Source organism: Bos taurus, chromosome 24, assembly GCF_002263795.3.
Source record: "Bos taurus isolate L1 Dominette 01449 registration number 42190680 breed Hereford chromosome 24, ARS-UCD2.0, whole genome shotgun sequence".
NCBI lineage: Eukaryota > Metazoa > Chordata > Mammalia > Artiodactyla > Bovidae > Bos > Bos taurus.
Genome location: NC_037351.1, coordinates 58,024,901 through 58,051,149, shown reverse-complemented (window position 1 = coordinate 58,051,149; position 26,249 = coordinate 58,024,901). Strand labels below are relative to the sequence as shown.

General features: G+C 48.3%; 1 protein-coding gene across 4 annotated transcripts in view; it reads right to left on the bottom strand.

Annotated features, from left to right (window-relative positions):
- Positions 1-5,151: 5,151 nt before the first annotated feature.
- ZNF532 (zinc finger protein 532) overlaps positions 5,152-26,249 on the bottom strand; it is a 112,877-nt gene continuing 91,779 nt past the window's right edge. For all 4 annotated transcript variants that reach the window (XM_059881103.1, XM_024984570.2, XM_059881102.1 and 1 more), the window contains 3 exons: positions 11,679-11,791; positions 9,119-9,266; positions 5,152-7,224 (listed from right to left, as the gene is read on the bottom strand). In XM_059881103.1, the coding sequence (XP_059737086.1) occupies positions 6,730-7,224; positions 9,119-9,266; positions 11,679-11,791 (756 nt within the window). In that variant the 3' untranslated portion in view covers positions 5,152-6,729. The remainder of the gene's footprint in view (positions 7,225-9,118; positions 9,267-11,678; positions 11,792-26,249) is intronic.

Genomic DNA, 26,249 nt, shown 5'->3' with positions numbered 1-26,249 from the left:
AACTGATGGAATCAAGATAAATTTCCATTACCCCTGCTTAGAGATCTATCTTCTACCCTTTCCAGATGGAGTCGTTTCCTCTGACACAGGCAACTCTGCTTTCTCCTGACTCACGTCAACTTCACACCATCCTCTCCAATCGGGGGCTCTATGCCTTCCTTGTTCTTTTAAAAAACATTTATATAGATGTTTCTTCTCCAGAAATAACCAATCCAATTAAACTTGACTTGAGGATCAGACAATTGCTCTTGTGCTAAATCCTCCCTTTCTGGAACCTAGTTGGAAGTGTGATAGGGTGGACTCTAATTTTAGAGTTCCCCTAGGTAAAAATATCATCTTGCAAAGGATTGTGTTTAGAAACAAACTTGCCATGGTAGTGTAATTTACAATTATAACTAAGGAAAGCCCAAGGATAGCAGCTTACAATCAAATAGAAAAGCACATTAAATAATCAGTTCCTTTAAATACTGTGAAACAGAAATAGCGTTTCTTTAGGAGTCAAAACTAACCTCATAAGTTTAATTTGGAAACATGTTTTCTGGGGAAAGCACTTCTGTTTCCTTAAGTAAAAATAACCACTAGGGCAAGGGTATAATTCCAGGGCAAACCTGGAGAGGAAATTGGTACAAAAAGGTAGATGCGGGATCCACAGCCCCGGTTCTAGCTGCCAGCTGCCCTGTAGGGGGTAAAACGTGCGTGGAGCAGAGCACGTGCTTCTGATCTGTGCTCCTAATCTTGTCTCCCGCCCCAGCGCCCATCCACCAAGCATCCTTCTGCGTTCCGCTCCGTGCCCAGTACACTGACGTTGCAGAATGTGACTGGTCTTCTTGTTTTCTGGCTTTTATTCAGTTTTCACCAGCGGCAGGAGCAGGCCGGAAATTGTTGGGTGTGAAGCGGAAGCTTCTCTGTAATTTCTTTCCCACTGCTCTTGCTTGGCTGTGACTATGGCTCTACTTCTCTGTGACCCTCGACATTCTTTGTTCCAACCCAGTATATAGTCCCTTCCTTAATTACGATAAAATCAAAGCTTTTCTAGTGTGGCATTTGTGTTCTGCTAGGACCCTAATTCATACAGGACCCAAATGCTGGACACCCCCAGGTCTCCCTTTCTAATAAAGGCAGCAAACATAAACGAACAGACTTCCAGCACAACACAGGCCAAGGTGATGGAACTTTTATCACGCAGTGTTGAGTCTTTCTAAAATGTTCACCCAGGGGGGGCAGCGCGCAGGCGCGGCGCATGGCTGCCCGTCGACCTCCCGGCCTGCCCCGCGCTAGCTGACGTCGCGCCGCCTGGAAAAATAAAAATAATAAAAATAAAAATAAAATGTTCACCCAAAGCTACAGGGACTGTGGGGAGGGGAAATGGGTGTCAAAAGAGAATGCTCTCTGTTACAGCAAGACTGACAGTAGCAAGTCTCAGATTCGACCTTACACACAGACCATGTGGATCGAGGCCAGGCTGTTCAGAATCAGTGCTTTGGGAGTCAGCTAGTCCAGAAGCTTCTAGCACCAGGAAGAGAGGCCCTTTGCAGAGAAATAAGCTCACGTTTCATATCCCAAAGGTTTAAGATTAACTCTGTAGGAGTGTGAGGTTCCCCACTGCAAAAAGAAACTCAAACAAGAAAGTTTCAAGAATCCATTTAAGGACTTCCTTGGTGGTGCAGTGGATAAGAATCCACCTGCCAACGCGGGGGACATGGGTTTTATCCCTGGTCCAGGAAGATTCCGCACGCCGCCGACAAAGCCCTTGTGCCACAACTACTGAGTCCTCGCTCTGGAGCCCGAGCCGAAATGACTGAGCGCAGGTGCTGAGCGTGGCTGCAGCAACGGAGGCCCACACGCCTAGAGCCTGGGCTCCACCACAAGAGAAGCTCCCACGATGAGAAGTCCATGCGCGGCAACCAAGAAAATAAGTAAATTTTAAAAAAGAAAGTGACTCTATAATGATTCTTTAAAAAAAAAAAAATCCATTTAAGCAAAGACTGAACAGTGCAGGAGCAGAAGCCAAGTTTTTAAGCTAACTAACTCCAGGTTCCTTATTTGGAAGATGTACGCTTAAAAGAAAGAGCTACAATCTGGTATCCTTACAGCATCTCATTGGCTGTGTGTGTGTGTGTGTGTGTGTGTAACTAAATGGCATAAATAACACCCACATTTGGTACACCCCTCTTTATTTTCAGACCCATTCTTTGGGATAAATAAATGGTTTCTTTAAGGCATATTTTATTTTATGAAGTTCTTTAAACACATTTTTCACCTTCCAAGAAGGCATTAAAAAAAGTGCTCATGGCATGATGGTTATGAAATATATAAACTTTTTCAGCCAAACTTTTCCATAGGAAATTTCCATTGGTCAAAGATCCTGGGGTGGAACTCACTAGGTCACTGACCCTGAAGAGAGGTGCCCATCAGCGCTTCGGGGTAGACCAGTTGTTCTTTGGAGGCTGTACTGCGGTAGGAGTCAGGAATTTGAAGAAAATGTGGCAGGAAGCAGTTGTCTGTGCCACGGACGCTAAGCCTACATCACCCTTCGCTTCATTTTATGTTTTACCACCTTGCTGGCACTCTTCATGCATTACTGCTACTCAATTATTGATAAAAATCACTCAATCACACACATTCATTCAAACAAAACCTAACCTTGAATGGACATCTAACGCTCAAGTTCACCTTCCTTATAAACAGCTCTTCATTTTTACTTATACATTTCTATTTAAGTAGTCCACACCTTGAAATAAATCTGTTTTCTGTTCATTAAAAAATCGCTTAGGTTTGAACTTTCACACGTCTCTTCTCTGTACCCTGCAGCACGGCATTTATTTTCATCCTCCTGAAATGCTACCTACGACTGCAGCCTCTTTCTAAGCCTCCTGCCTGTCCCCTGAGCTGAGCCTCAAGTCCACGTGGCCCACTGTGTTAGCACCGTAGCTGCATCGATTTAAACTCTATTCCCGGGACGCTCATTTAGGCTGTGCCAGTATTTCGTTTTCTGCCTTCTGTGCACGAGGTGGGGCCGCATTTCTCTGCCTCCTCGTTGTTAGTTAGCCGGGACCGTGTGACTGGCTTTGGTCAGTGAGTTGTGGAGACGGGCGTCTGTCACTTCTGGGCTCGAGCATCCAACCACACTTGCCACAACACCCAGCAGCTTTTGTTCAAAGTGGAGCCTTGGAGCAACATCTGGGCAAGAAATGTCTTGCTGTAAGTCATTAAGATCAAAGGTTATAACCACAGCACAGCCTAATACTGCTCAATACACTCTCCTGCAATCCATCCTACGCACTGCCACCAGTTCATCTGGTTATCACTCCCCTGTCCAAATAATTCATCTTGATCAGAGTACAAACCCCCTGGATTGTCATTCAAAGTTTTTTACAACTTGGACCCAGCCTGCTCTTGCCAGCCCCACCCCCTTTCCCCACCAACAGAGGAAGTGGGATTCCTAAAAATTCATGGAATGTGCCCCAGTTACAACTAATAAAAATGGGCAAAATTCATAAGCCCCAATGTGGATTTTTTGCTCAGCATCCAGCATGTTAATCCATATACTCATGTCTTTCGTTAATAGCTAGAAATTTTCCACAGGATACGGAAATGGCAACCCACTCCAGTATTCTTGCCTGGAGAATTCCGTGGACAGAGGAGCCTGGCAGGCTACAGTCCATGGGGTCAAAGGAGTTGGGAACAACTTAGCAAGTAAACAAGAATTTTCTGTACTAGCTCTCCCCAATTCTATTTCCCCTTTCTGGAACTATTAAACTCATTGTAGTCAATCATGTCATCTCTGACTATCTGTGACCCCAGGGACTGTAGCCCACCAGGCTCCTCTGTCCATGGGATTTCCCAGGCAAGAATACCCGACTGAGTTGCCATTTCCTTCTCCAGGAGATCTTTTCAACCCAGGGATGGAACCCATGTCTCCTGCACTGGCAGGGAGATTCTTTACTGCTGAGCCATCAAGGAAGCCCATCAAACTTGCTTCTTTATCTTTCCAGACGCCTAGCCTCTTTCATGTATTTCATCTCCTTATCTCCGTGCTGCGTTCTAGGGGGTTTCTTCACAATCCATCTTCCAGCTCATCAGTTCCCTCTCCAGTCGAACCATCCAGGGCTAGAGCACTGGGTGCTGTTTCTTTTTTTAATAATAATTTACCTTTGGCTGTCCTCGCTGCGGCACGGGCTTTTCTCTAGTTGCAGTGTGTGGGCTTCTCACTACAGTGGCTTCTCTTGGTGCAGAGCATGGGCTCTAGGGCACCCGGGCTTCAGCGGTCGTGGCACAAAGGCTCAGGAGTCGGCTCATGGACTCCAGAGCACAGGCTCAGCAGATGTGGCACACGGGTTTGGTTGCTTCACAGCACGTGGGGTCTTCCCGGACCAGGGATCGAACCCAAGTCTCCTACATTGGCAGGTGTTCTTTATCACAGAGCCACCAGGGAAGACCCTGGGTGCTGCTTCTTCATTGTGGGACCTCTGAACATTTAAAAAAAACTTTCTTCAATGCTCAACTAGGCATTTAGTAGATGCCAATTTCATATTACCAAGCATGTTTGGGTATGTGAGTAGACAAGACTCCCAGGTTACCCAAAGCCATAGTGCCACAAACAAAAATTCTAGTATCGTGTTTTGCAAATACTTTTTATTTGTTGAATAAAGGAGTATCTGTCGATATGTACATAAACACAGAGAGCGAGCACTAGATTTAGAGCAAGAATATCTGGGTTCTAATATGCAAAGCCGCTTACCAGCTACGAGGGCTCAGGCCAAGAACTTCAATCTGAGCTCAGCTTCCTCGACTGTAAAACTAGGCTATTAGGACCCGTGCAGCCCACCACACAGGTTTATTGCAAGGTTCAAATGCAGGAACAAATGAAAAGTGCTATGACTACAACTTAAGAGCAATACAAGTATAAATATAACAACAGCAATGAATTTCAAGTTGAGGAATACTGAACCACACCCTTGGGTATACCCACGTATTGATGGGAGTCGCTACGAAAGGGACAAAGATAGCTGATTGCCAATGAGAACGAACACGCTGCCCTTATTAGCGGCAAGAATGCTGCAACAGCCCACAGCCCATCCCTGCCGTGAATCACTCCCTAAACTCCACGAAGATGTCAGAGACCCCCCATCAAGAACGCTCTCACAAAAGCACGGGGGCCAAACGTCCCAGGTTTATTTACATACGTGAAGTGTGTTTAATACAGTTAGGGTGGGTGCGGTTAGTGCGTGACGCCTGACAGCAGCAAGACCTCTCGAGGGACCGAACATTGACTACAGTATATCATGCAAGTATATCTATATATACACAAAATAACTTTTCTTTAAAAAAAAAAAAAGTACAAAACATGTTTAGGGATAAATACAAGATATAAAATGCAAAAGAAAACACGAAAACACAGAACCAAAAAAATATAACTCTCCCAGAGAACTATAAACATTTGGAAGGGACAGAGGAGTACCTTGGCTGCGTTAAGAAAGCTGAACTACCCAACAGTAAAGGTACTTATTGAAATGGCTGAACTCAACCCACGTGGCTCAGTGCTGAAGGGAGTGGCCGATGGCCACACGCCAGCTGCTGCGTCGGGAAGGTGGAAATTGTGCATCCCAAGTCTAAGTACCGGGACCTTTGGCAGTAGCACCCAGAACAGGAAACGCCAACTCTTTAGACAGCAAAGGGTTAAGTCAACTGTGATTTTTTTTTTTCCTTTTCCTGTCAAGAGCCAGAGAAATACTTGATATTTTCAGTTGTGTCGTTTATAGTTACTAAATTACATGACAAAAACGTTGACTATATAAATCTCCTGGTCTGACGACGTGTTTGTAACGTGTACAGTAGTCCAGCCCTTTCTTCGCTTTAGTTCCTTGTGCTCTTTCAGAAGCCAGCCTTGCAAACCGGCCCAGGAAACTACCCGCTCGCTTTTCCCCTTTGGGAGAGAGAGCTTTCCTCCCCACTCTGAGATGGAACCCATCCCGTCTTTGCTTCCTGGGTGTCTGGCCCCTGCGGCCACCCCCTCGCTGGGAGGGGAGCGCCCTGCAAGGCGGCTCCCGACACACCGGGCCGGGAGGAGGGGCCGCGCGCCGGGCGGCGGCCCCCGCGGAGCAGGCACGTTGAGGATAGAGTGCTAAGACACTTAAAAGTCCCTAGTGTTTGTGAGACCTACAGTCACCTACGATTTATGTAGTGAATTCTAAAAATTAAAAACACTAAAAAAGGCCCTGTCGGAGCCTGTAATTAGTTAACCCATTCAAAACCGTGACGTACAAAATGGTTTATTGGAATTCAGGAACTGCCCCTGTTGCTAAGAACTCTGTTTTTAAAGAAACCGTACAAACAAGAAAAATTCTAACCCAAAACAAAAACAAAAATATATATATATAAAAAAAAGACAACCCAAGAACAAAACAAACAAAAATCTTCAAAACATTGTCCACTAAATACTGATACAAACATGTAACAAAGAGTATAAAAAGTTATTCGTTTAAATATATACAAACTCTTTTCAACTCAAATACTGTTTTTAATACTTAATGGAGGAAGGGGAGGAGGGCAGACGGGAGGAGGCAGAGAAGGGGAGGAGGGAGATATATTGCAACAGCCTGGACAGTACTGTTAACTCTGTGATACCGCCAACTTTGCGTAACAAAAACGTCTCTTTGCTTCCAATGTGGACCGGTGTGCGGGGTGGGGGGTGCTTCGCTGCTCGCGGGGGCGCGGAGGGTGGGGCGGCTATTTCTCCGCCGAGCTCACTCTTTTGGATTTGATGAAGGCCATGCCGTGGGTCCGCATGTGAGCGTTTAAGGCAGCTTCCGTCTCGAACGTCTTTGCACACACTTTGCACGTTCGGTCCGACACGGGGCCGTCGGCCGGCGCGTCCTCGGGCCCCGGCTGGTTCTCCGGCTGGTTCTCCTCGCCCGCCCCGTTCTGCTTGGCCGCCGGCTGCGGCTCCTTCAGTTTGTGGACGATGAAGAGGTGCCGCGACAGCGACACGTGCGACGTGTAGCACAGGCCGCACTCGCGGCACTGGTGGGAGGAGCCGTCCGACTTGTGCTGCGGGATGTGCTCGTGGAACTGCAGCAGGTTCTCCGTGGTGAAGCCGCACACGGCGCACTTGTGCACCTTGAACACGTTGATCTTCAGCTTCTTCAGGGGCTGCGTGATGGCCCCTCGGGGAGGGCGGAACTCTAACACGGGCTCCTCCAGCTTCCGCTTGGGACTGGGAGCCTGGGAGAGGAAGACAGAACCGGTGATACACTGACAACCGCTGTGGGCTCCGGGAGCTGGGGTGTGGGCCCCTTACGGCCTGTGGGCCCCGCCCCGCCCAAGGGTCACCCTTTCCCTCTGCCCCGCCAAGGCGAGCTCCGCGCCAGGCTGACCCCGCGTCCTGCAGGGGCTCAGCAGAACAAACAGGCCCCTGCCCTCGAGGGACGCAGCTACAAACAGCGATGAGGGAGCCCGCCGAGCGTCACAGGGATAGCCTGGGCTGGGAGGTCACACCAGGAAAGGGGTCCCGCTGGGAGCCGGCCGGGGTAGCTGGGGGACAGGAGGGAGGCAATGCAGCTGCAGCTGGGGATGGGGGAGGACTGGGATGCGGCCAGGGAGAGGTGGGGCAGGCGGGCTGAGCGTCTCCTGGCAGTGTCCAGACCTGCTCCCTTCCTGAGGGTCAGATGGTGGGCCACCTGCGCCTCACTGGAGCCAGTGAGGGCCCTTTCCTGCCCACTCAGCCTCCTCAGACTCCTCCTCTGGCCCCTCAAATCCCTCCCCTCCAGCTCTCTAAAATCCCAAGCCAATGGACACCTTCTCCACGGCCATCCGGCCTTTCCACCTTGACCTAAAGCTGCCCCCTGCATGTGCATGCTTTAATTCCACCCCCACCCCATCACTTGAGGGGAAGGATCACAATTAATGCAACTCTAGTCTGACTTGTATTTTAATTTCAATGACTAACTCCTTGAAAGCACACACAGGCTTTTTTCCCCAGGAACACTCCAGACGCAGCACAGTGCCAAAGACAGCACGGGTCTCTGAAATGTCTGCTGAACCACTGCCGCACTCCAACAGCACTCGGCACACATGCGCTTACACGCAGGCTAACAGCTGTGCTGTCGCCGCTTCACGTTCACCACGCACTGACAAGAGCACGGACTCTTGACCTTAACGCCCTCATCGTTACAAACAGGAGCCACACGGGATCGATTTTGATCAGGTACCTCCCACAACATCAGCAATGCAAGGAATCCAGATTAAAATAATCCTCTGGCTAAGACAACTTCCATGGGTCAACATAAAACTTTAATTTTCATATGTAAGTAGACTGATCCCTAACTTCCCTGGTAGCTCAACTGGTAAAGAATACGCCTGCAATGCAGGAGACCCTGGTTCGATTCCTGGGTCGGGAAAATCTGCTGGAGAAGGGATAGGCTACCCACGCCAGTATTCTTGGGCTTCCCTGGTGGCTCAGCTGGTAAAGAATCCGCATGCAATGCAGGAGACTGGGTTCAGTCCCTGGGTTGCAAAGACCCCCTCGAGAAGGGAAAGGCTACCCACTCCAGTATTCTGGCCTGGAGAATGCCATGAACTATATAGTCTGTGGGGTCACAAAGAGTCAGACACAACTGAATGATTTTGACTTTTCACTTTTCACTTTCAGACTGATCCCTAAAGCTATATCTGGAAGGATATAGAAGAAATTTAATAAAGGTTTGTGTGTGAAGTCACTTCGGTCATGTCCGACTCTTTGTGACCCTATGGACAGTAGCCCACAGGCTCCTCTGTCCACGGGATTCTCTAAGCAAGAACGCTGGAGTGGGTTGCCACGCCCTCCTCCAGGGGATCTTCCCGACCCAGGGGTCAAATCCGCATCTCCTGGGTCTCCTGCGTTGGCAGGCGGGTTCTTTATCACTGGTGCCATCAAGTTACCTCACACACACACAAAGTTACCTTTAAGAGCAAGACGAAACTCAGGCTGAGTGCAGAGAGAGTGTTCCTATTACTTGACAGCTTTGTGCACAGGCTGAATTTTTTAAATCGTATAACCGTAGAAAAATTTTCATGCAAAAAAAAGGAGAAAGCAAGTCAGCATAACATCACTGTAAGGAGAACGCCTGCAGTGTCTAACCTTGGTGTCTTCTTTTGTCTCTGTTTCCTCCTCGTTGGTGGCTTCCGTCATCTCTTTCAAGTCAGGATCCTTAATGCCGTGCATGAGCTGTATGTGTTTCTCCAGCATCAACCGTTTCGTGAAGGTGCGCCTGGAGTCTGGACAGTGCCTGTGGGGGAAAGACAAGGAAATAACCTACTTGCTCTAAAAGGGCTCAGTGAGGAACGTGCTCACTACCGAAGCCCTCAGTCGGCCCAGAGGGGCCAAGGTGGTCCTGCAGATACGTGGTCCAAAGTGCAAGAGCGGTGTTGCTATGAATCATCATTTCCAGTGTGAATTAAAAAAATAAAATAAAATAAAAAGTGCGGCAGCTTTTGTTAAAAATTTTCTATCATAAATGAACTTACGGTTGCGGGGAAGGGGAGGGTGGAAAGGGACAGTTGGGGCCTGGGGAAGGTCATGTGAACACGGCTATGTTTAAAGTGGATAACCAGCAAGGATGCCCTGTCCAGCACAGGGGACTCTGCACAGCGTTGGACGGCAGCCTGGACGGGAGGGAGTGTGGGGGAGGATGGAGCCCTGAGTCCCTTTGCTGCTCACCTCAAACAGCCTTAACACTCTTAAGCGGTTATACCCAAATACAAATTGGTTTTGGTGTTTAAAAAAAAAAAAACAGAAGGAAAAGGGTTTTTTCCTATCAGTTTTTGGGTTCTTACAGCACCAGCCCAATTTGGTTCAGACAGGGCATTTATTTTCTGAGTTTGGTTAAGTATGACTTAATTTGTAATTCTAGATGGCTGTGATTTTAACATGGAGAACACTAAATCTCAGAAGTTTTCTTTCCAGTGACTCAGAGTGTTCCCTCAGAATTTACATCACAAGACGCTTTAACAGGAAGCAAGTCCCTGCCTGACTTCTTCACGCCGGTGCTACCAAGATTCCCGCTCACTCTGCGTGACACAGACAAGAAAGACTTGTCTCCTGACAATTTTCTCATCGAAGCACAAATGCAGTAATATGCATGGTTAGGACCACAGCGTGCAAATATGTGTGCTCAGTTGGTTGATTAAAAGGCAGAAAACTGAACAAATACCCAAAATAGGTCAATGATTTCAGTTTTCATTTCAGCTTTTACAATTACCCCCTATAAATTACGATTACAGCTTTTCTTTGGGAAGATATGAATTTATCATTTTCTTCAAGGCCATGGTTTTTCCAGTGGTCACGTATGGATGTGACAGTTAGACTGTGAAGAAAGCTGAGCGCCAAAGAATTGATGCTTTTGAACTGTGGTGTTGGAGAAGACTCTTGAGAGTCCCTTGGACTGCAAGGAGATCCAACCAGTCCATTCTAAAGGAGATCAGCCTTGGGATTTCTTTGGAAGGAATGAGGCTAAAGCTGAAACTCCAGTACTTTGGCCACCTCATGTGAAGAGTTGACTCACTGGAAAAGACTCTGATGCTGGGAGGGATTCGGGGCAGGAGGAGAAGGGGACGACAGAGGATGAGATGGCTGGATGGCATCACTGTCTCGATGGATGTGAGTCTGGGTGAACTCCGGGAGTTGGTGATGGACAGGGAGGCCTGGCGTGCTGCGATTCACGGGGTCGCAAAGAGTCAGACACGACTGAGCGACTGAACTGAACTGAAACAGGCCCAAACTGGTAAACAGAAATTCACGACCATGGCAATTGCAATTATGGTCACTCTTCAGGCAGATATCATGAATAACCACTGCAGTGAAGGGAGATGGAAAGATCCTCACGGCTTATGTAGAACCAAGTTCGCTGTCTTCAGAAAAGTTTCTGAAAATCTTACAAGAAAGAGTGGCTCCCCGAGCTGATGATTTCACGTTAGAGACCCTCTATAGGACAGCACCGGGAGCCAGCACCCATACCAGAGAACAAAGGAAACGAGCTGGGCGACCAGGGCGCCTTCCAGGGACTCCCCGGGAGCAGGAGCCAGCCTTAGGGAGGGAGGACTCTGCCATCCACACCCACTTCCTTCCCGTTCTCTCAGTGCAGCGTTTCCTCCTAGAATCACTGGCTCCGTCACCACAGTCTCGGCACACAGGCTGGTCTGCTGATGCCGGCAACTCAACTGTGTGTAGGGAACCAAAGAGCATCTCCTTCAGCTGAGTCCCTACCTGCCTGCGAGTCACTGTGCCAAAACTCTCAGTAATGAAACCACAAATCTCTGCTTAACAGAGAGCACAGCTGGGACTTTTTGGGCGGTCCAGGGCTTAGGGCTCTGTGCTCTCACTGACGGAGCCTGGGTTCAATCCCTGCTCAGGGAACCAAGACCCTGGCCACAAGCTGCTCCGCATACACACACACAAACACAGGGAACAGGTGAGAACATACAAGGCCCGGGCAAGGAGCTGCTCTTTCTAATTTTCATCTTGTCCGAGTGCTACAAACCAGGCAAGAACGGCCTGCCAGAACAAAACATGATTCAAGAAAAGAAACCCACACACCAGGGGGCGGAAGACGGGGAAGTGGGAGGCTGACAGGGAAACGGGGAAGCGGGCACTTCCCGCCTGACCCGCGCGCGGCGCCGCCCCGTGAGAAGCCAGGACTTACGAGCAGGTGTAAACTTTCCTGATGCCTTTGTGCTTGATCCGGTTGTGGCGGCAGAGACTGTGGGACGAGCTGAAGGACTTGTCGCACTGGCGGCACGGGTGCTTCTTCATTTGCTTTATCAGGAGAAAAGAGGGACAAAGTCACCGGAGACAGCAAAGCAGAAACGCTTGACGAGCTAAAGACTCTTTCGTTAATGGCTGTGTACCACTATCGTTTAGCGATACATTAATAAGACTAAAAGATTTTTTTCAAGTTTTTTATCGAAATATAGTTGCTCTACGATGTTATGTTAAGTTCTGCTGCACGGCACAGTGAGTCAGCTGAACGATTCTCTTAAAGACGCAACAGAAGGGGCTGCCAGGGCCGGGGTTATCATGGGGGAATTTGGTTATAGCCATTTAGAAATATAAGCTAAACTCAGAAAATAAATACCCCGTCTACACTAAATCTCTCACTTCTAGAGAACAGGACATACTTTATTATAAGGCTATGTTTTTTTCCTCAAAAAACACTTATGATGGAAAAAGAAAAAAAAACCATGATTCTGATTCAACACAAACACCCAGATAGCTGAAGTGAAGACATGACGTCGATTTTCTTTGCCTAAGAGGTGTTATTTTTAGAAGGCAGATAACCTAGAAAAACACAATTCTTTAGTAGATACCAAATAAAGCCATTATTTCATTTACTATATCCAGAAAGAACCCGTTTCCTTCTCCAATGTGCCATTTAAAATCTCTGGCTAATTTTAAACACCTTTAGCTTTCCCCCCCAATAACTCATTATTCTGTATATAAGCAAAGAGTTTTCCAAGAAAAATTTTTTAATGATATCATTTGATTATCTCAAGAGCACAAGCGTGATACCACTCTGGGGAGCGTGCCTGAGGGTGTATGTGGAATGAGTCTGTGTGCGGGCGTGCATTTGTGTCCTGGGGGCTGGGGGCACACTGAACGACCGAGAGAGAGCCATCAAGAGAGATCTCAACATCAAAGTGAAAACTTTCCCACTTCGGCTAAGACATCATTATGTTAATTCAACAGATTCCCATGTGTAACCTTTGAAATAAAATCAGTAATATCTTTAAAAACAAATTCTTTGGGCATGATATGCACTGCAGTCTGGAATTAACATCACATCCCAAGGAAATGAAATCAAGAAAGAATGGTCGGCCTTGTGAATGGAACAAAATTTGGCTCAGCCCTCATTAAAACTAAGGATGGAGCAGGAATTAAGTTCTCACGAGAAACTCTGTTACTATCTTTGGCCATCAGAAGAGATAAACAAGCAGTTGCGACCCATTTGATAAAGAAATGATCCGTTTTTTAAAAAATATTTTTACGTTAATCACCTGGCAAACACGTCCTCACTCCAACTGGTGAGGAAATGAATTCGAGGCAGCTGAGAGCCTGGCTCTGGAGGCCCAGGTGGGCCGGCACCTTTGCCCACTGCTTGTGAACCATGTGACGGGGCATTTCCCGCCCTCCGAGCGGTTGGGGGGACACAGCGGTGACGTCCTCGGAGAGGGTGCTGGGGTCGGGGGGGGCGCTGAGGGGCTAGCGCAGTGCCTGGGATGCAGACAGAGCCTCAACGTGCTATTTTATTAACAAGCTGGTGAGGTTATTATTAACAAGCAGCTGGTTATTTTATCATCCAAGTTTCATTTGTTAAAAAGCATCTTTTATTATTTAAAAGCAAATTCCCTGGTGGTAGCAGTGCTTAGGACTCCACACTTTGGCTGCTGAGGGCCTGAGTGCGGAAGCAACATCCGTCAAGACTCGAGGCATAGCCAGAAAAACAGCAAAGCGCTGTGACGGACACGATGGACGTGGCCCAGACAAGGCCGAGGAGGAGGTTCCTTCTCCGGGTTAAAGACGAAAGTTGTACCATGTGCCCCAGGCGGGCCTAGGGTTCAAGAACCTTCCTGCCAGGGCAGGAGGCGAGAGAGACATGGGTTCAGTCCCTGGGTTGGGAAGATCCTCTGGAGAAGGAAATGGCAACCTGCTCCGGTATTCAAGGCCTGGAAAATTCCATGGATGGAGGAACCTGGCAGGCTACAGTCCACGGGGCCTCAAAGAGTCGGACACGACTGACCACACCCACTTACATACTTTGTATTGTTTTCCTAAGCACATCCAGGGTCACATGCATATGTATCATACCTCCCAGAACGCAAGAATGATCTCTGGGGGAAAAGAGAGAGACAGAGGGAACAAAGCCAGCAACCAGCTAGCACCTGAGACACCCTGCCCCTTCGACTTCATAAAAATGTTGATCACATTAAATAGACCATCCCCAGTCTCTTGGGGAGAAGGCAATGGAACCCCACTCCAGTACTCTTGCCTGGAAAATCCCATGGGCGGAGGAGCCTGGTGGGCTGCATGCAGTCCATGGGGTTGTGAAGAGTCGGACACGACTGAGTGACTTCACTGTCACGCACTGGAGAAGGAAATGGCAACCCTCTCCAGTGTTCTTGCCTGGAGAATCCCAGGGACGAAAGATCCTGGTGGGCTGCCGTCTATGGGGTTGTACAGAGTCGGACACGACTGAAGCGACTTAGCAGCAGCAGCAACAGCAGTCTCTTGGACTAGCACATGGACCCAGAGAAGGAAGAAGAAGCTTCCTTTAGAATAAAACCAGGAACAGTTGGTCATGAATAATTGTATGTTTCAAAAAGGTTTTTTAAAAAAATCTAATTTCTGTAGAATTTTTGTACATGTAAGATGGACAATGTTAAGATCACCTGGGAGAGTCAAAACACAAGACATCTTTCCAAAATCAAGACAGGGGCTTTCCTGGTGGCTCAGTGGCAAAGAATCACCCTGCCAATGCAAGAGACTCAGGTCCGACCCCTGATCCACAAGATCCCACGCACCGCAGAGCAGCTAAGCCCCTGCAGCACAAGGACTGAGCCTGCGCTCGAGAGCCCGGGAGCCGCACGGACTGAGCCTGCGCTCGAGAGCCCGGGAGCCGCATGGACTGAGCCTGTGATCGAGAGCCGGGGAGCCACAAGGACTGAGCCTGGGCTCCAGAGGCAGGAGCTGCAGAGACTGAGCTTGCGCTCAAGAGCCCGGAAGCCACAAGGACTGAGCCTGGGCTCCAGAGGCGGGAGCTGCAGAGACTGAGCTTGCGCTCAAGAGCCCGGAAGCCACAAGGACTGAGCCTGGACTCCAGAGGCGGGAGCTGCACGGATTGAGCCCCCTGCAGCAACCACTGAGCTCTGGAGCCGGCTCTGCAACCAGAGAGGCCACTGCAGGGAGAAGCCTGAGCGCCACGGTGAAGGGGAGCCCTGCTCCCCGCAACCAGAGAAAGGCCCTTGCAGCACCTAAGAGCCCAGCACAACCAAAAATAAACTAAAAAGTAAAAGCAAGACAGTCACAGCAAATAATCATAAAGAAGGGAGCCAACTGAAGTGATTCTTTCTAGGCATTCAACAGTGCATAGGCCTCAGACACATGCAGACTGGATCTCTATTATGGTGGAGATTTTAACATGCTACTTCTTGTTATGGCATATTTGTATTAACATAAAATTGAAATTGTAATAGAGAAGTATCAGTAAAGAAAGTCTCAGTAGATGATAAAATAAATGAAGAACAGCTCAGCTGAATCAATAATTACTATTTTCCAAAAAAGAGTTGACAATGTATGAGGTATTCTTTTTCAACATCTTCATGGGGAAAAAAAAAAAAACCCTGCAGAAATGAACTGTAAAATCCAAAAACAATAGGGCAAGGTTTCCTAAATGCCTGGTGACAAGAAAATTACAAGTTTAAACCCCAGTTTCCAGATCAAACCTGCCAGGTTTGATCACCTAACAAAACAAATGACTTTTTTCTTTGTTAAATTTTAAATACTAACTTGTTTGAAGGTGCTTTGCCTATTTTCATAATTTGTATCTTCAATATTCTAATAGTTCCTACTGTTACTTTATGACACCGAAAGCAATTTTTGATCAAAAGTGGGGAAAAAATAGCATTAAAAAAGTATAAATGTCTATCATCATTCTATTTTCAAGACTTTTAAGGTCCTTTACTCCTTCCGGCTGCTATAGCAGCATAAAGCTGATATTAACAGAACCAGGGCCTTAAGTGGAAACTGTATACTTAAATCAGAAAACAAATTGTGAATTGTAAATTATTTTGTCTTTAAATAGAACTATTCAAAGAAACAGGTGGCAGCGTCTGAAAATTTTGATAAGACTTTAGAATATCGAACCACCACTTGGGTGAACTTGCTAGATTTTCTCCCTCATCTCCAATTGCTGACTCGTATCTTCACGTCCTGTAGGAAAGAAAGCGTAATCACTAATTCCTCTGCTCTCAATGCCCTGGCCTTGGGCTCAGGTTTGAGCTCTGGGATTTAAAATGCCTCTAAAAGCCCTTCTTTCTGGATGGCACTTGGTGGACATTCTGATAACCGGTCCCTTCCCATGACTTGGCTTGAAGGCCTCTTTCGGGTTCGGGGGACAGTGGAAAAGCTGGAGAAAAGGCACAGCCCCACACACCCACCCAGCCTGAGCTCCCCTTCTCCCAGCTCTTCTGAGCGCCCTTCCTCCCCAAGGCTTCGGACTCACAGCCGCATGCAAAGAGCCCCCCCTGACGACCATCACACATCCAGACAGAGATCTGAGATGAGGGGGGGACTGGACTCATTCCCAAATCACAGTGACACACACCCTTCACCTCGATCACAGCACTTTTTATGAAAACGGAAAAGCCAAACTGCTTATATAATTTTCAGCCTATCACAACAGCAGTCTCTCAGAATTTAACTCCTAAAACTCTGAACCCTTTCACTTGGGAATCGATTCTGGACATAGTGGTTGGTGCTGCTGTGAGATAACATACACAGGACACAGGTTCTAGATCGCAGAGCTAGGCAGAGTCAGGCGGACGCCCACAGGGTTCCAGCCACAGTCAGTAAGGAGCCTGACGCTCAAAACCTGCCAGCGACTCGCTCAATGAAGAGCGTCGTGCATCGACACACGGTAGAAACATTTCTTAACAGCTGGTTAAGAAACACACAGGTGCTGCAGAAAGTACGGCACCTCACCTTGAAAAAGGTCTGCACTTTGCTGGTGGAAGTGAGCGCCAGGGGGCTTACCTGAAAACAGAGGGCAGTTGTGGCCCCTTCCTGTGGACCTGTGTGACCCCCCCAGCGGGAAACGAGGGCGCTGGCGGGGCTGGGAGGTGTGTGCACAAGTGTGTCGCGTGTATTCCTGCACGACTCCGTTTCATGGTTTTCTGGAACTAGTGTTTCTCAGGAAGGGAATCACACATGAGCAAACTGAGAAGTCACCTTATGCTTCAATCGCTCCCTGATGAGTTATCAACTGCACTGGAACAAACCTGCGTTCTCAACACAGACCTCATATTCAATAGCAGAAAGGATTTGTACATACAGAGATTATTCACTGCAGCACTGTGTCTAATGCGAAAAGATGGGAAAAAAAAAATCTGGGTCCATCCAAGGAGGACTAGTTAAATAAATGACATGCACTTAACGATACTCGTCATAAAGCTGTAGAAAGAAGGGAAGATCTCAAACCGCTGATATGAGAAGAACTGTAACATAAATGACGTGGAGACAGAACCAGGACACAAAATTGCATTAATAAGCTGTGTTCTGTGAAAGAAAGCTGCGTTCTAGAAAGAGAACACAGATGTACAGAGGCTGACACGGCGCAGAGCAACGTCAAGGCCCGGCAAGGGTAGGAAGGAGGACTTTAACTGTACTCCTTCATATCATTTGGATTTTTGAACCATGTGAATGTAACTCTTAAATTTTTTTTTGGTTGCCTCAAAATTATACACCATATTCACTGAGCTATTAATTTAAAAAATGTAAAACTCCCTTTTTAATGAGTTTTGAGAAATGGATAGTTAGAGACAGAACAGTTTTAGGGGCTTCTCTGGAGGGACAGTGGTTAAGACTCTGTCCTTCCAATGCAGCGGCACAGCTTCGATTTCTGGTCAGGAAACCAAGATCTCACATGGTGTACAGTGCAGCAGCAGCAAAAAAAAAAAAAAAAAAATATATATATATATATACACACACACACACACACACACACACAGAACATTTCCATCACCCCCCAAATTCCCACATGCCCCTTTAGATCAACACCTCCTTCCCACACCCAGCTCTTGAAAACCCTGATCTGTCTTCCACCCGACGGTTTTACTTTTTCCGTTTGTCGTGTAAATGGACCACGCAGTCTAACGTGTGTGCCTCTCACCTGGCATCACACGAGTGCATCACCCGAGTGTATGCCCTGCTTCTCGCTGTGGACGAATACTCCATTGCATGAATAGATCTCTGTTTGTTTATTCATTTATCAGGGGAAGGATTTCTGGGTTGTTTCCAGTTTGGGGAAATTACTAAAGTATACAGTATAAATACTTAAAACTATAAACAGTCATGGACAGGAAATATGATCTGATTTCTCTTGGGTAAATACCGAGGAGTGGGATTACTGGGTCATATGGTAAATTATGTAAGAAACTGCCAGTGTTTTCCAGATGGCTGCACTCTGTTTTTCCCAGCGATGGATGCGAGCTCTAATGGCTCAGCAGCCCTCCCAGCATTTCATAATGCCATTTTACTTTACCACAGCCATTACAAAGGGCGGCTAGTGGCGTTTCATCGTCGTTTAATTTGCATTCCTCTAATGACGAATGGTATTAAGGTAAAAAATTTTCAGTTAAGAGATTAAAACACCTTTTTATATGGTGTGCCTTTGTCTCAAAAAAACAAAAGTTTTTTGGTTTTTAATTTTTATTTCAGGAGGAATCATACTATCCTGTAAGCTCCTTGAAAACAGAAGCTGTGGGTCATTCATCTTTATATCCCTGGCTTTCAGCTTATGAAAACACTCGGTAAACATTCACTGTGTAAATGAATTAAAAAAAACACACACAATTTTCTACTGGAAAAATATGAGCATGTTCTACAAAGCGATCACGGAATAACAAGGATAAAAGTAGGATAAAACACTGGATAGAGAGCAAGCACTGGTTGTTTCCAGAAGGTGGGTGAGACACGGGCATGTCTGAATCTTGGTAAGAGCCTCGGAAAGACACGGGGACAGAGGCGGGGAGGCGGGGAGGGGCTCACAGGGAAGGAGGAGCCTGCAGAAGGGGCGCCCCCCGGAATCAGGTGCTAAACAGGTGTGCTGTGTACACAGCAGGGGCGGGGGGTGAGGAGGGGACGGGAAACTGCGGGAACTCCTGCCTGGAAGCTGCCACATCACAGTAAATGCAACGCCTCCAGATGCCATCGCCTTCCCCTTCTTTCCCTTACTGTCACAGACTACAAAAATACCCAAGACCTACTGCAAAATAAAAGAGTAAGATCGCTTCTAATCTCACCAGTTGAGGTGTGTTGTGCGTGTGTGTGTGGTCAGTCATGTCTGACTCTTTGTGACTCCCTGGACTGCTGCCCGCCAGGCTCCTCTGTCCATGGGATTCTCCAGGTAACGATACTGGAATGGGTTACCATTTCCTTCTCCAGGGGATCTTTCTGACCCAGGGAACGAACCCACATCTCTTAAGTCTCCTGCACTGGCAGGCAGGTTCTTTACCCACTGAGCCACCTGGGAAGCCGCAGAACTGAAGTAACCATTATCAATTTCTAGCTGTATATCCTGCCCATGTCTTTTCTGGATACATGTATCCATGCGTGTTTATAAGAATGAGTCCATATTACACATATTGACTTGTAACCTGATTTCCTCAATTGTAAGCAAACACAGCTACACATACTTTGCTGATTCCACAGTATTCTACTGTATGTGTGAGCCATAATTCATTGAACTATCCTGTTAATGATTTAGCTTGTTTCCACTTTTCAACTTTTACAGATACAATTTTCTGCCGTCAACCAATTACTCCTTTGGATAGAGTTTGGAAAAAACCAAGACTGTCTAGTTTAGAAGTTGTAAAAACGTTCCGGCTCTTTGACCCTTCTGGCCTGACTGTCCTCAGAAAGGATACCACCGATCTGCATCGCTGTCCCTTCATCAGGAGAGCTCAACGTCAGGACACGCGCATCAACTCCACCGAGGGGTGGGCAAACACGCTATGGCATTTTTGCTTCTCCTGAGAGCCCACTGAGGCTGGGCACCTAGGCACATGCTCCTGAACCTCCCTGCTTCCCTGGGGAGCTGCCCCATCACGTCCTTTCCGCCTTTCTACGGAGTGGGGGGTGGCGGGGCGCACGGGCGCAGACTCCAGGGTCTCGGGCACCACTCCGCAGGCTCTGGGCCAGCCACTGGGGTGACAGAGGGGCACCGATGGGTGTGAGCGGGGGACCAACATGACCGGCAGAGTTCAGACGGGTCGGGTGTGGAGCAGCAAGCCAGGCAGAGGCTTCGGGGGAGAGATGACGCGCCCTGCGCTTGGGAAGACGGGGGATGCCGAGTGGCTAGATTCAGCAGGTACGCCTCCAGGGTAGATCTGAGGATGGGCGGAATGCAGGACGCAGAGGAAATAAAGAGAGGGATCAAGCATCACCCCAAGCTCTGTGGCCTGGGCCCTGGTCGGGGCAGAGCTACCAGCTCCCCGCTGGGGAAAACGGGGAGGAGCGGGCTCAGGGAAGGAGAGGAAGCAAAATGGTTCAGTCACACTCTGGGTACATTAAGTGTGAGAAGCCCGCTGGACATCCAAGCGGAGAGGCTCAAGAGGTGGTTAGAGGCACGTGTGGAAAGCAGGGAAGGAGTCAGGCCAGAGATTTAAACAGACCTGTGAGTCAGGAGGACACGGACGTCGCCTGAAGTCTTGGGCCTGGATGAGAACTGTCTGAGTCGAAGGACCCAGCCCGTTCACAAGACGAGGGAGACCGGGGACAGTGGCGGATGAGGCCGATGCGAACCGAGAGAGGGCGGCGCTCCCGGGGCCTAGAGGAGCAAGCGCTCTAACGGGACCATGCAGATGAGAGCTTCGCCAGGTCAGCGAGGACACCGGCCGGGAAGGCCAGGCCGGGCCCTGGGCTCGGCGATGCAGCAGCGCTGGAGAGCGTGGCAGGGGTGGCTCTGCTGGTGGGGCCCTCCCCGGCGAGCCTAGCGGCTAAGGGTCCGGCTGCCGGTGCAGGGGGCGCGGGTTCAACCCCTGGTCAGGGAACTAAGATCCCACAGGCTGCCTGATGCATCCAAAAAAAACAGAGTGGCTCTGGCGGAGCAGTGGGCTTAAAGTCTACATGGGGGAAGGAGCCAGGCAAAAAGATACGAAATGATTCCAGGCAGATTTAGTGCAAAGGAAGGCAGAGAGCAGGGAAGTGCAGGGGGGTTGTGGTGAAGAAAGCTGCTTTGTTAGGGTAAGGGTACCAGGGCAGGCTTTACGATGCTGAGAAAAACGCAGGCGCAAATGGACAAGCGCGACCAGTCACCCCTCAAGGGGTGAGTCTGGATGGAGCACTCAGACAGGCTGTCCTTACAGGGGCTGGGGACCCACAGGGTCACCCTTTGTGATGGGAGATGGCAGAGCATCCCACATCAGGTACAATAGGGCCTTTTCACTACACCATCTCCTTGCTGCTGCTGCTGCTAAGTCACTTCAGTCGTGTCCGACTCTGTGTGACCCCATGGATGGCAGCCTACCAGGCTCCCCCGTCCCTGGGATTCTCCAGGCAAGAACACTGGAGTGGGTTGCCATTTACTGTAAGGCAAAACCCCAGCTTCTGGGCTTTTGAGACACTCCACAATCTAATCCTCAATCTGTCATTTTGACTTCATCTCCTGGGACTTCATCAACCTTCTGTTCAGAGCCTCTCAAACCCACGCCTTCCAGACCAGGACCCCTTCCGCCCTGCCCCCGGGGCACCCAGCGGACCCGCCTCCTCCGGCCGGCCCAGCTCTCAGCTCCCTGGATGGCCTCCCCCTCTCTCCAGCCAGCTGCCTCTTCTCTCACCCAGGGCACCCCAGCTACAAGTGAACCGCCGGAAACGCGCATCTCAACGTGCCCCTCCTCTCCCCACGCCCACCTGGCATTTCCTGTAGCTTCTGGGGATGAAGCCAGCCCACCTGCCTACCCCCCACCCCACCCCAGCCTCCTGCCACTCCCTTCCCGGGATGTCACGGTCCAGAACTACTTCTGGCAGCCCCTTAGCTGTGCCAGCCCGTATTACCACATCCGTTCTCTGCCTGCTCCTCTGTACACAGGGCAAATTCCTCAGGCGCATGCTCCAAACACCTCTTTGGATAGCTGAGAGAAATACCTCTCTGGATAGCTGAGACAGTATTTCTTATCTTCAGCCTTCCCTGGCGATCTCCCAACTCCTGCTGATTCCCTACCAAACAGTGATGCTCAAATCTGCTTCCTTGTACCTTAGATTTAAGTCTAATTCTTCTCTTGAACGTATCACACCCAATTTTAACTTTTAATTTCACTCTACCCTCCTCTGACTTCTTGTAAGGCTGGACTGCATTTTATTGCTCACTTTAACCAGAGCCTCAACAGGTACCGAGTGGAAACCTGAAGAGAAAGCATCTTTCCCTTTAGCATTAAATTATATCCCACCTTGTGATGCTCCGAAGACTCTTGTTTCACACGCAAGTCAAACTAGTTTTAGCTTCAAAAATATTTATCCTTTCTTCTTCTACCCAACTGTAAGCATCTGCTGGGCAAGGTTTATGTTTCACACTGTGTCTGTGCTCCCTCGTAGCAAATGCTATGCAATTCGATAAATATTTATAGAATAAAAGAAAGATACGGATGGAAGAACAAACACAGCATAAAGCTAAACATTCCCAAACTGGGAATGAATGAATGGCCTCTTCTAAACAGTTTCAGAATTGCACATAATTCCTGTAATATGCAAGTATGGAGAGGAACCGAAGACTTTTAAAAAACAAACAGTATAGACTGATAACCTGAGCAGGTTGAAAATCTACAGCCTGATACGCCTTTTTTACAAAATCAATTAGCTCTGCTACAGGATTAAAGTGTCCTAAGGTTACACACGTGTTTGCCAGGCGGTGCTAGGGGTAAAGAGCCTGCCTGATAACGCAGGAGATGCAGGAGGCAAGGGTTCATTCAATCCCTGGGTCGGGAAGATCCCCTGGAGAAGGAAATGGCAATCCGCTCCAGTATTTCTTGCCTGGAAAATCCCACGGACAGAGGAGCCTGGCGGGCTAGTCCTCGGGGTCACAGAGTCGGACACGACCGAGCAACTAAGTGTGTGCGTGCGTGTGCACACACATGCAAACACACACACAAATTCCATGTAAATTATAACTCAGTAAGTTGATTATAAGAAATTCACTAAAGAAATGTGTCACATCACTAGCATATTATTAAAAGGTATAATTTGCATTGTAAGGTTCTTGGAACTTTTCACCAGGATAAATTAACGCTTCTTTGTTTAATTCACCGATCTATGAGTAGATAAAACGTAAAGAAGTAAACCTGCTCACCCACACCAGCCACACTCTTTTAGAGAACAGTCCTGTAGGCACACGAGTAGCCTACCTCCGTAACAGGGAATACTATGGGTCGTAAATAGGTATTTAGAGGAACACAGCATAGGAAACTCAAATTTCATACATGTGAAAGCATTAAGAAAAATAATTTTTGAGTACTAAACCATCCAAATTTCTACAAATTCAAATTGAATGGTTTGGTGGAAATATACACAGAGTATAAATTGAGACCAGAGGCTTGCAAACCTTTTCCTAAACGGCCAGATTATAAATATTTTAGGTTTTGCAAACCATAAGGTCTGTTGCTACTCAATTCTGCCTCGTGGCTGAAAAGCAGCCACAGACGATGGCACACAAATGAATGGGCGTGGCTGTTTCAATAAATTATTTACAAAAGCAGGTGGCTGGCCTGTGAAATCAGTTTGCTACGCCCGATTCAGACCCCTATCTTGCATGCTATAGAAAACAGAGCAACTCTCAATCATTCAGAACCAAATCTATTTAAGAGAGATAAGTAATCAATCCAGGCTTAAAGAAAGTCAGGACTATAAAGTGAGGAGAACGGTTTCTGTTCACATAAAGTGCTCAGAGCACGTCCTGCGGGCCACCAGGATCTAGATCACTGAAGCAACAGCTCTGAAATGAAGCGAGTTTACAGGCAGGCGCTTCAGCTTGCTGCTACGCCTGTTTAAAACAACACACAAACTAAGTCTCCAATCTGGCTGTAAGGCAAGCCAGTTTGCTGATGACACGGTACGATTTACACAGTAAGACAGGGAGCTGTAATAAACACAGAACAATGAAAGGCCAAATGCAGCACAGATGGGAAAGAAGCGTGTCCCACCACGGCGTCTGTGCTCGGAATCACAGCAGATACGAGGGCATACGTTTGGAAAAACAGAAGTGCTGCAAGAAGAACTGCTGTCCTAACAGAGCTGCGAGAACCGCGGCGATGAAACTCAGAGATGCCTGCCGGGCCGCCGAGGGCTGACCCTGTGCACGCGCCTTCCTAGGGCGTCTGCGTCCACCCTGCTGACCAGCGGTGACGGCACAGGGCTGTGGGGGTTACAGATCCTGGCACGCCCCGGGCCTCCACTCTCCTGCGTCAACTCCACCAGAGGCCCTGCCCCGTAACTCCTGACCCACCACGCTTCTCTCCCCTTCAGGTTTTCACAAAGAGAAAACCGGAACTGACAGGCGCCATGGGCTGGGTGCTGCTGTATTTTGCTAAGACATTCAGGGATCAAAGATCACAGCAGAGCAGAATAATTCTGCGCTGCCCATTTCTTCCAGGTCTGGTTTGGTTTCCTGCCCATCCTTCTATTTTTAAGGGTTTGTCCTCTGTCTTCTGAGCCTCCCTGACTCTTGAAATGTATGCCCCCGGATGGGGGACACAATTATTCCTCTATTACTTTTGCTGTCAGAGAATCCAGTCTTTAAGGAGGGGACCACGGGGAAGGAAACACACACGGAGTGTTTCCCTTTTAAAATGTGTTTCTGGCCGTTGTGTCTTTGCCCTGGTGCCCGGGCTTTCTCCAGCTGTGGTGAGCGGGGGCTACTCTTCCCTGCGCTGTGTGGGCTTCTCACTGCGGCCATTTCTCTTGCTGCAGAGCACAGGCCCCGGGGCCCTCGGGCAGCGAGAGGGTGCGGTTGTTGCGTTTCCTGGGCTCTCAAGCATGGGCTCAGTACTTGTGGTCCATGGACTCAGTTGCTCCACGGCACATGGGAATCTTCCCGGGTCAGGGATCGAACCCGCGTCCCCTGCCCTGGGAGGCAGGTTCTTATCCACTGTACCACTGGGAAAGTCCTTAATGTAATTTTTAAAACAGCTTTTCTTCCCTTTTAAATTCAAAAGCAACCTAAATAGAAAAGAGGTCATCGTGAAAATTTATTTTTCCCCCTCTGACAATCACTGTGTCATGAAAGAAACAAATACTACTATAGAATAAAAAATTAAAATAATTAAAACATACCCCCTGAAGGCCTAAGTACAATCTTTCGAAATAAGTAAATATTTATTTCCACAAATCAAAAGAGAAAAGAAACTAGCTATTCCTTTTAAAGATGATCACTGTTTTCATCAGATGATCTGTCAGTACTTTGAAAGTAATTTCAGAAAGTAAACAAGCCCAGACATCAAAACCATGGACGTTAAAGCCAATGATGGTGGCTTTCTTCTTAATCCCAGTCCTACGTCTTGTATTAATCTCTGCAGCCCTCTTGATAAACCACATTAAAGAGGCAAGCGGGCAGGTGTTCTCAACTCCCAAACCGGAAGGTACGAGAGCACACGCGAGCCGCGGTGCGGCCCGCACGGGGTGGGAACGAACCCTCAGCTGCTGTGGGCCGTCCTGGGTGTGGCTGGGTGGCGGTGTGGTGTGTGGTGACTCTGGTGGGCGTGGACGTGAACAAGTGACTTCAGGGATTCCCACCTTCTTCCGCCGACAAACCCTTCCAACTCCACCGGCAATGCGTGGGGAGCCCCGGGCGGACACTGATGTGGTCCAGGACCTCCCTCCGCTCCAGCCCTGCCCCGGGCTTCAGCTCACCTCCTGCCCCACAACAGGAATGTGTTCTCACAACGTGGGGGACTGCTTCAAAGCCACATCCGACCTTGAGGCGGAGGGAAGGGCTACTGGTCCTTGGGCAGCCTTGTGGGTCTGAAGTCTTCCCAGCTATAAACTAAACCCCCCCGGGAACCTGTGACCTCTGAGCCACATTCCAGAGCCATCTATTTTTGATTCTTGCCAAGACAACCGAAGCCAGGACAGCCTTGTTATTTCCTTTGATGCCCCCACTTTGGGATGTAAAATTATTTTCTGGTTGTTTTGGGCTTCAATATAGTATCAGCTTACAGAAGAGGGTGCTACATTCTTAAAACTTAAAAATCTGGTCTGCCAGCTGGACTTAGAAACACATTTTCCTAAGGAGGTAACAAATGGATGTTGCATTCTTGGAGAAGCACATACAAGCCTTCTCACATTGTACAGCAACACTGAACCAATATTCTGAAGCCTCACCACCACTTTCCGCTCTGGTTCAATGAAGAAAACTAAATTCCACAGCCGTGTCACTTTGCTGACCAAGGTCCGTCTGGTCAAGGCTACGGTTTTTCCAGGAGTCGTGTACAGATGTGAGAGCTGGACCATAAAG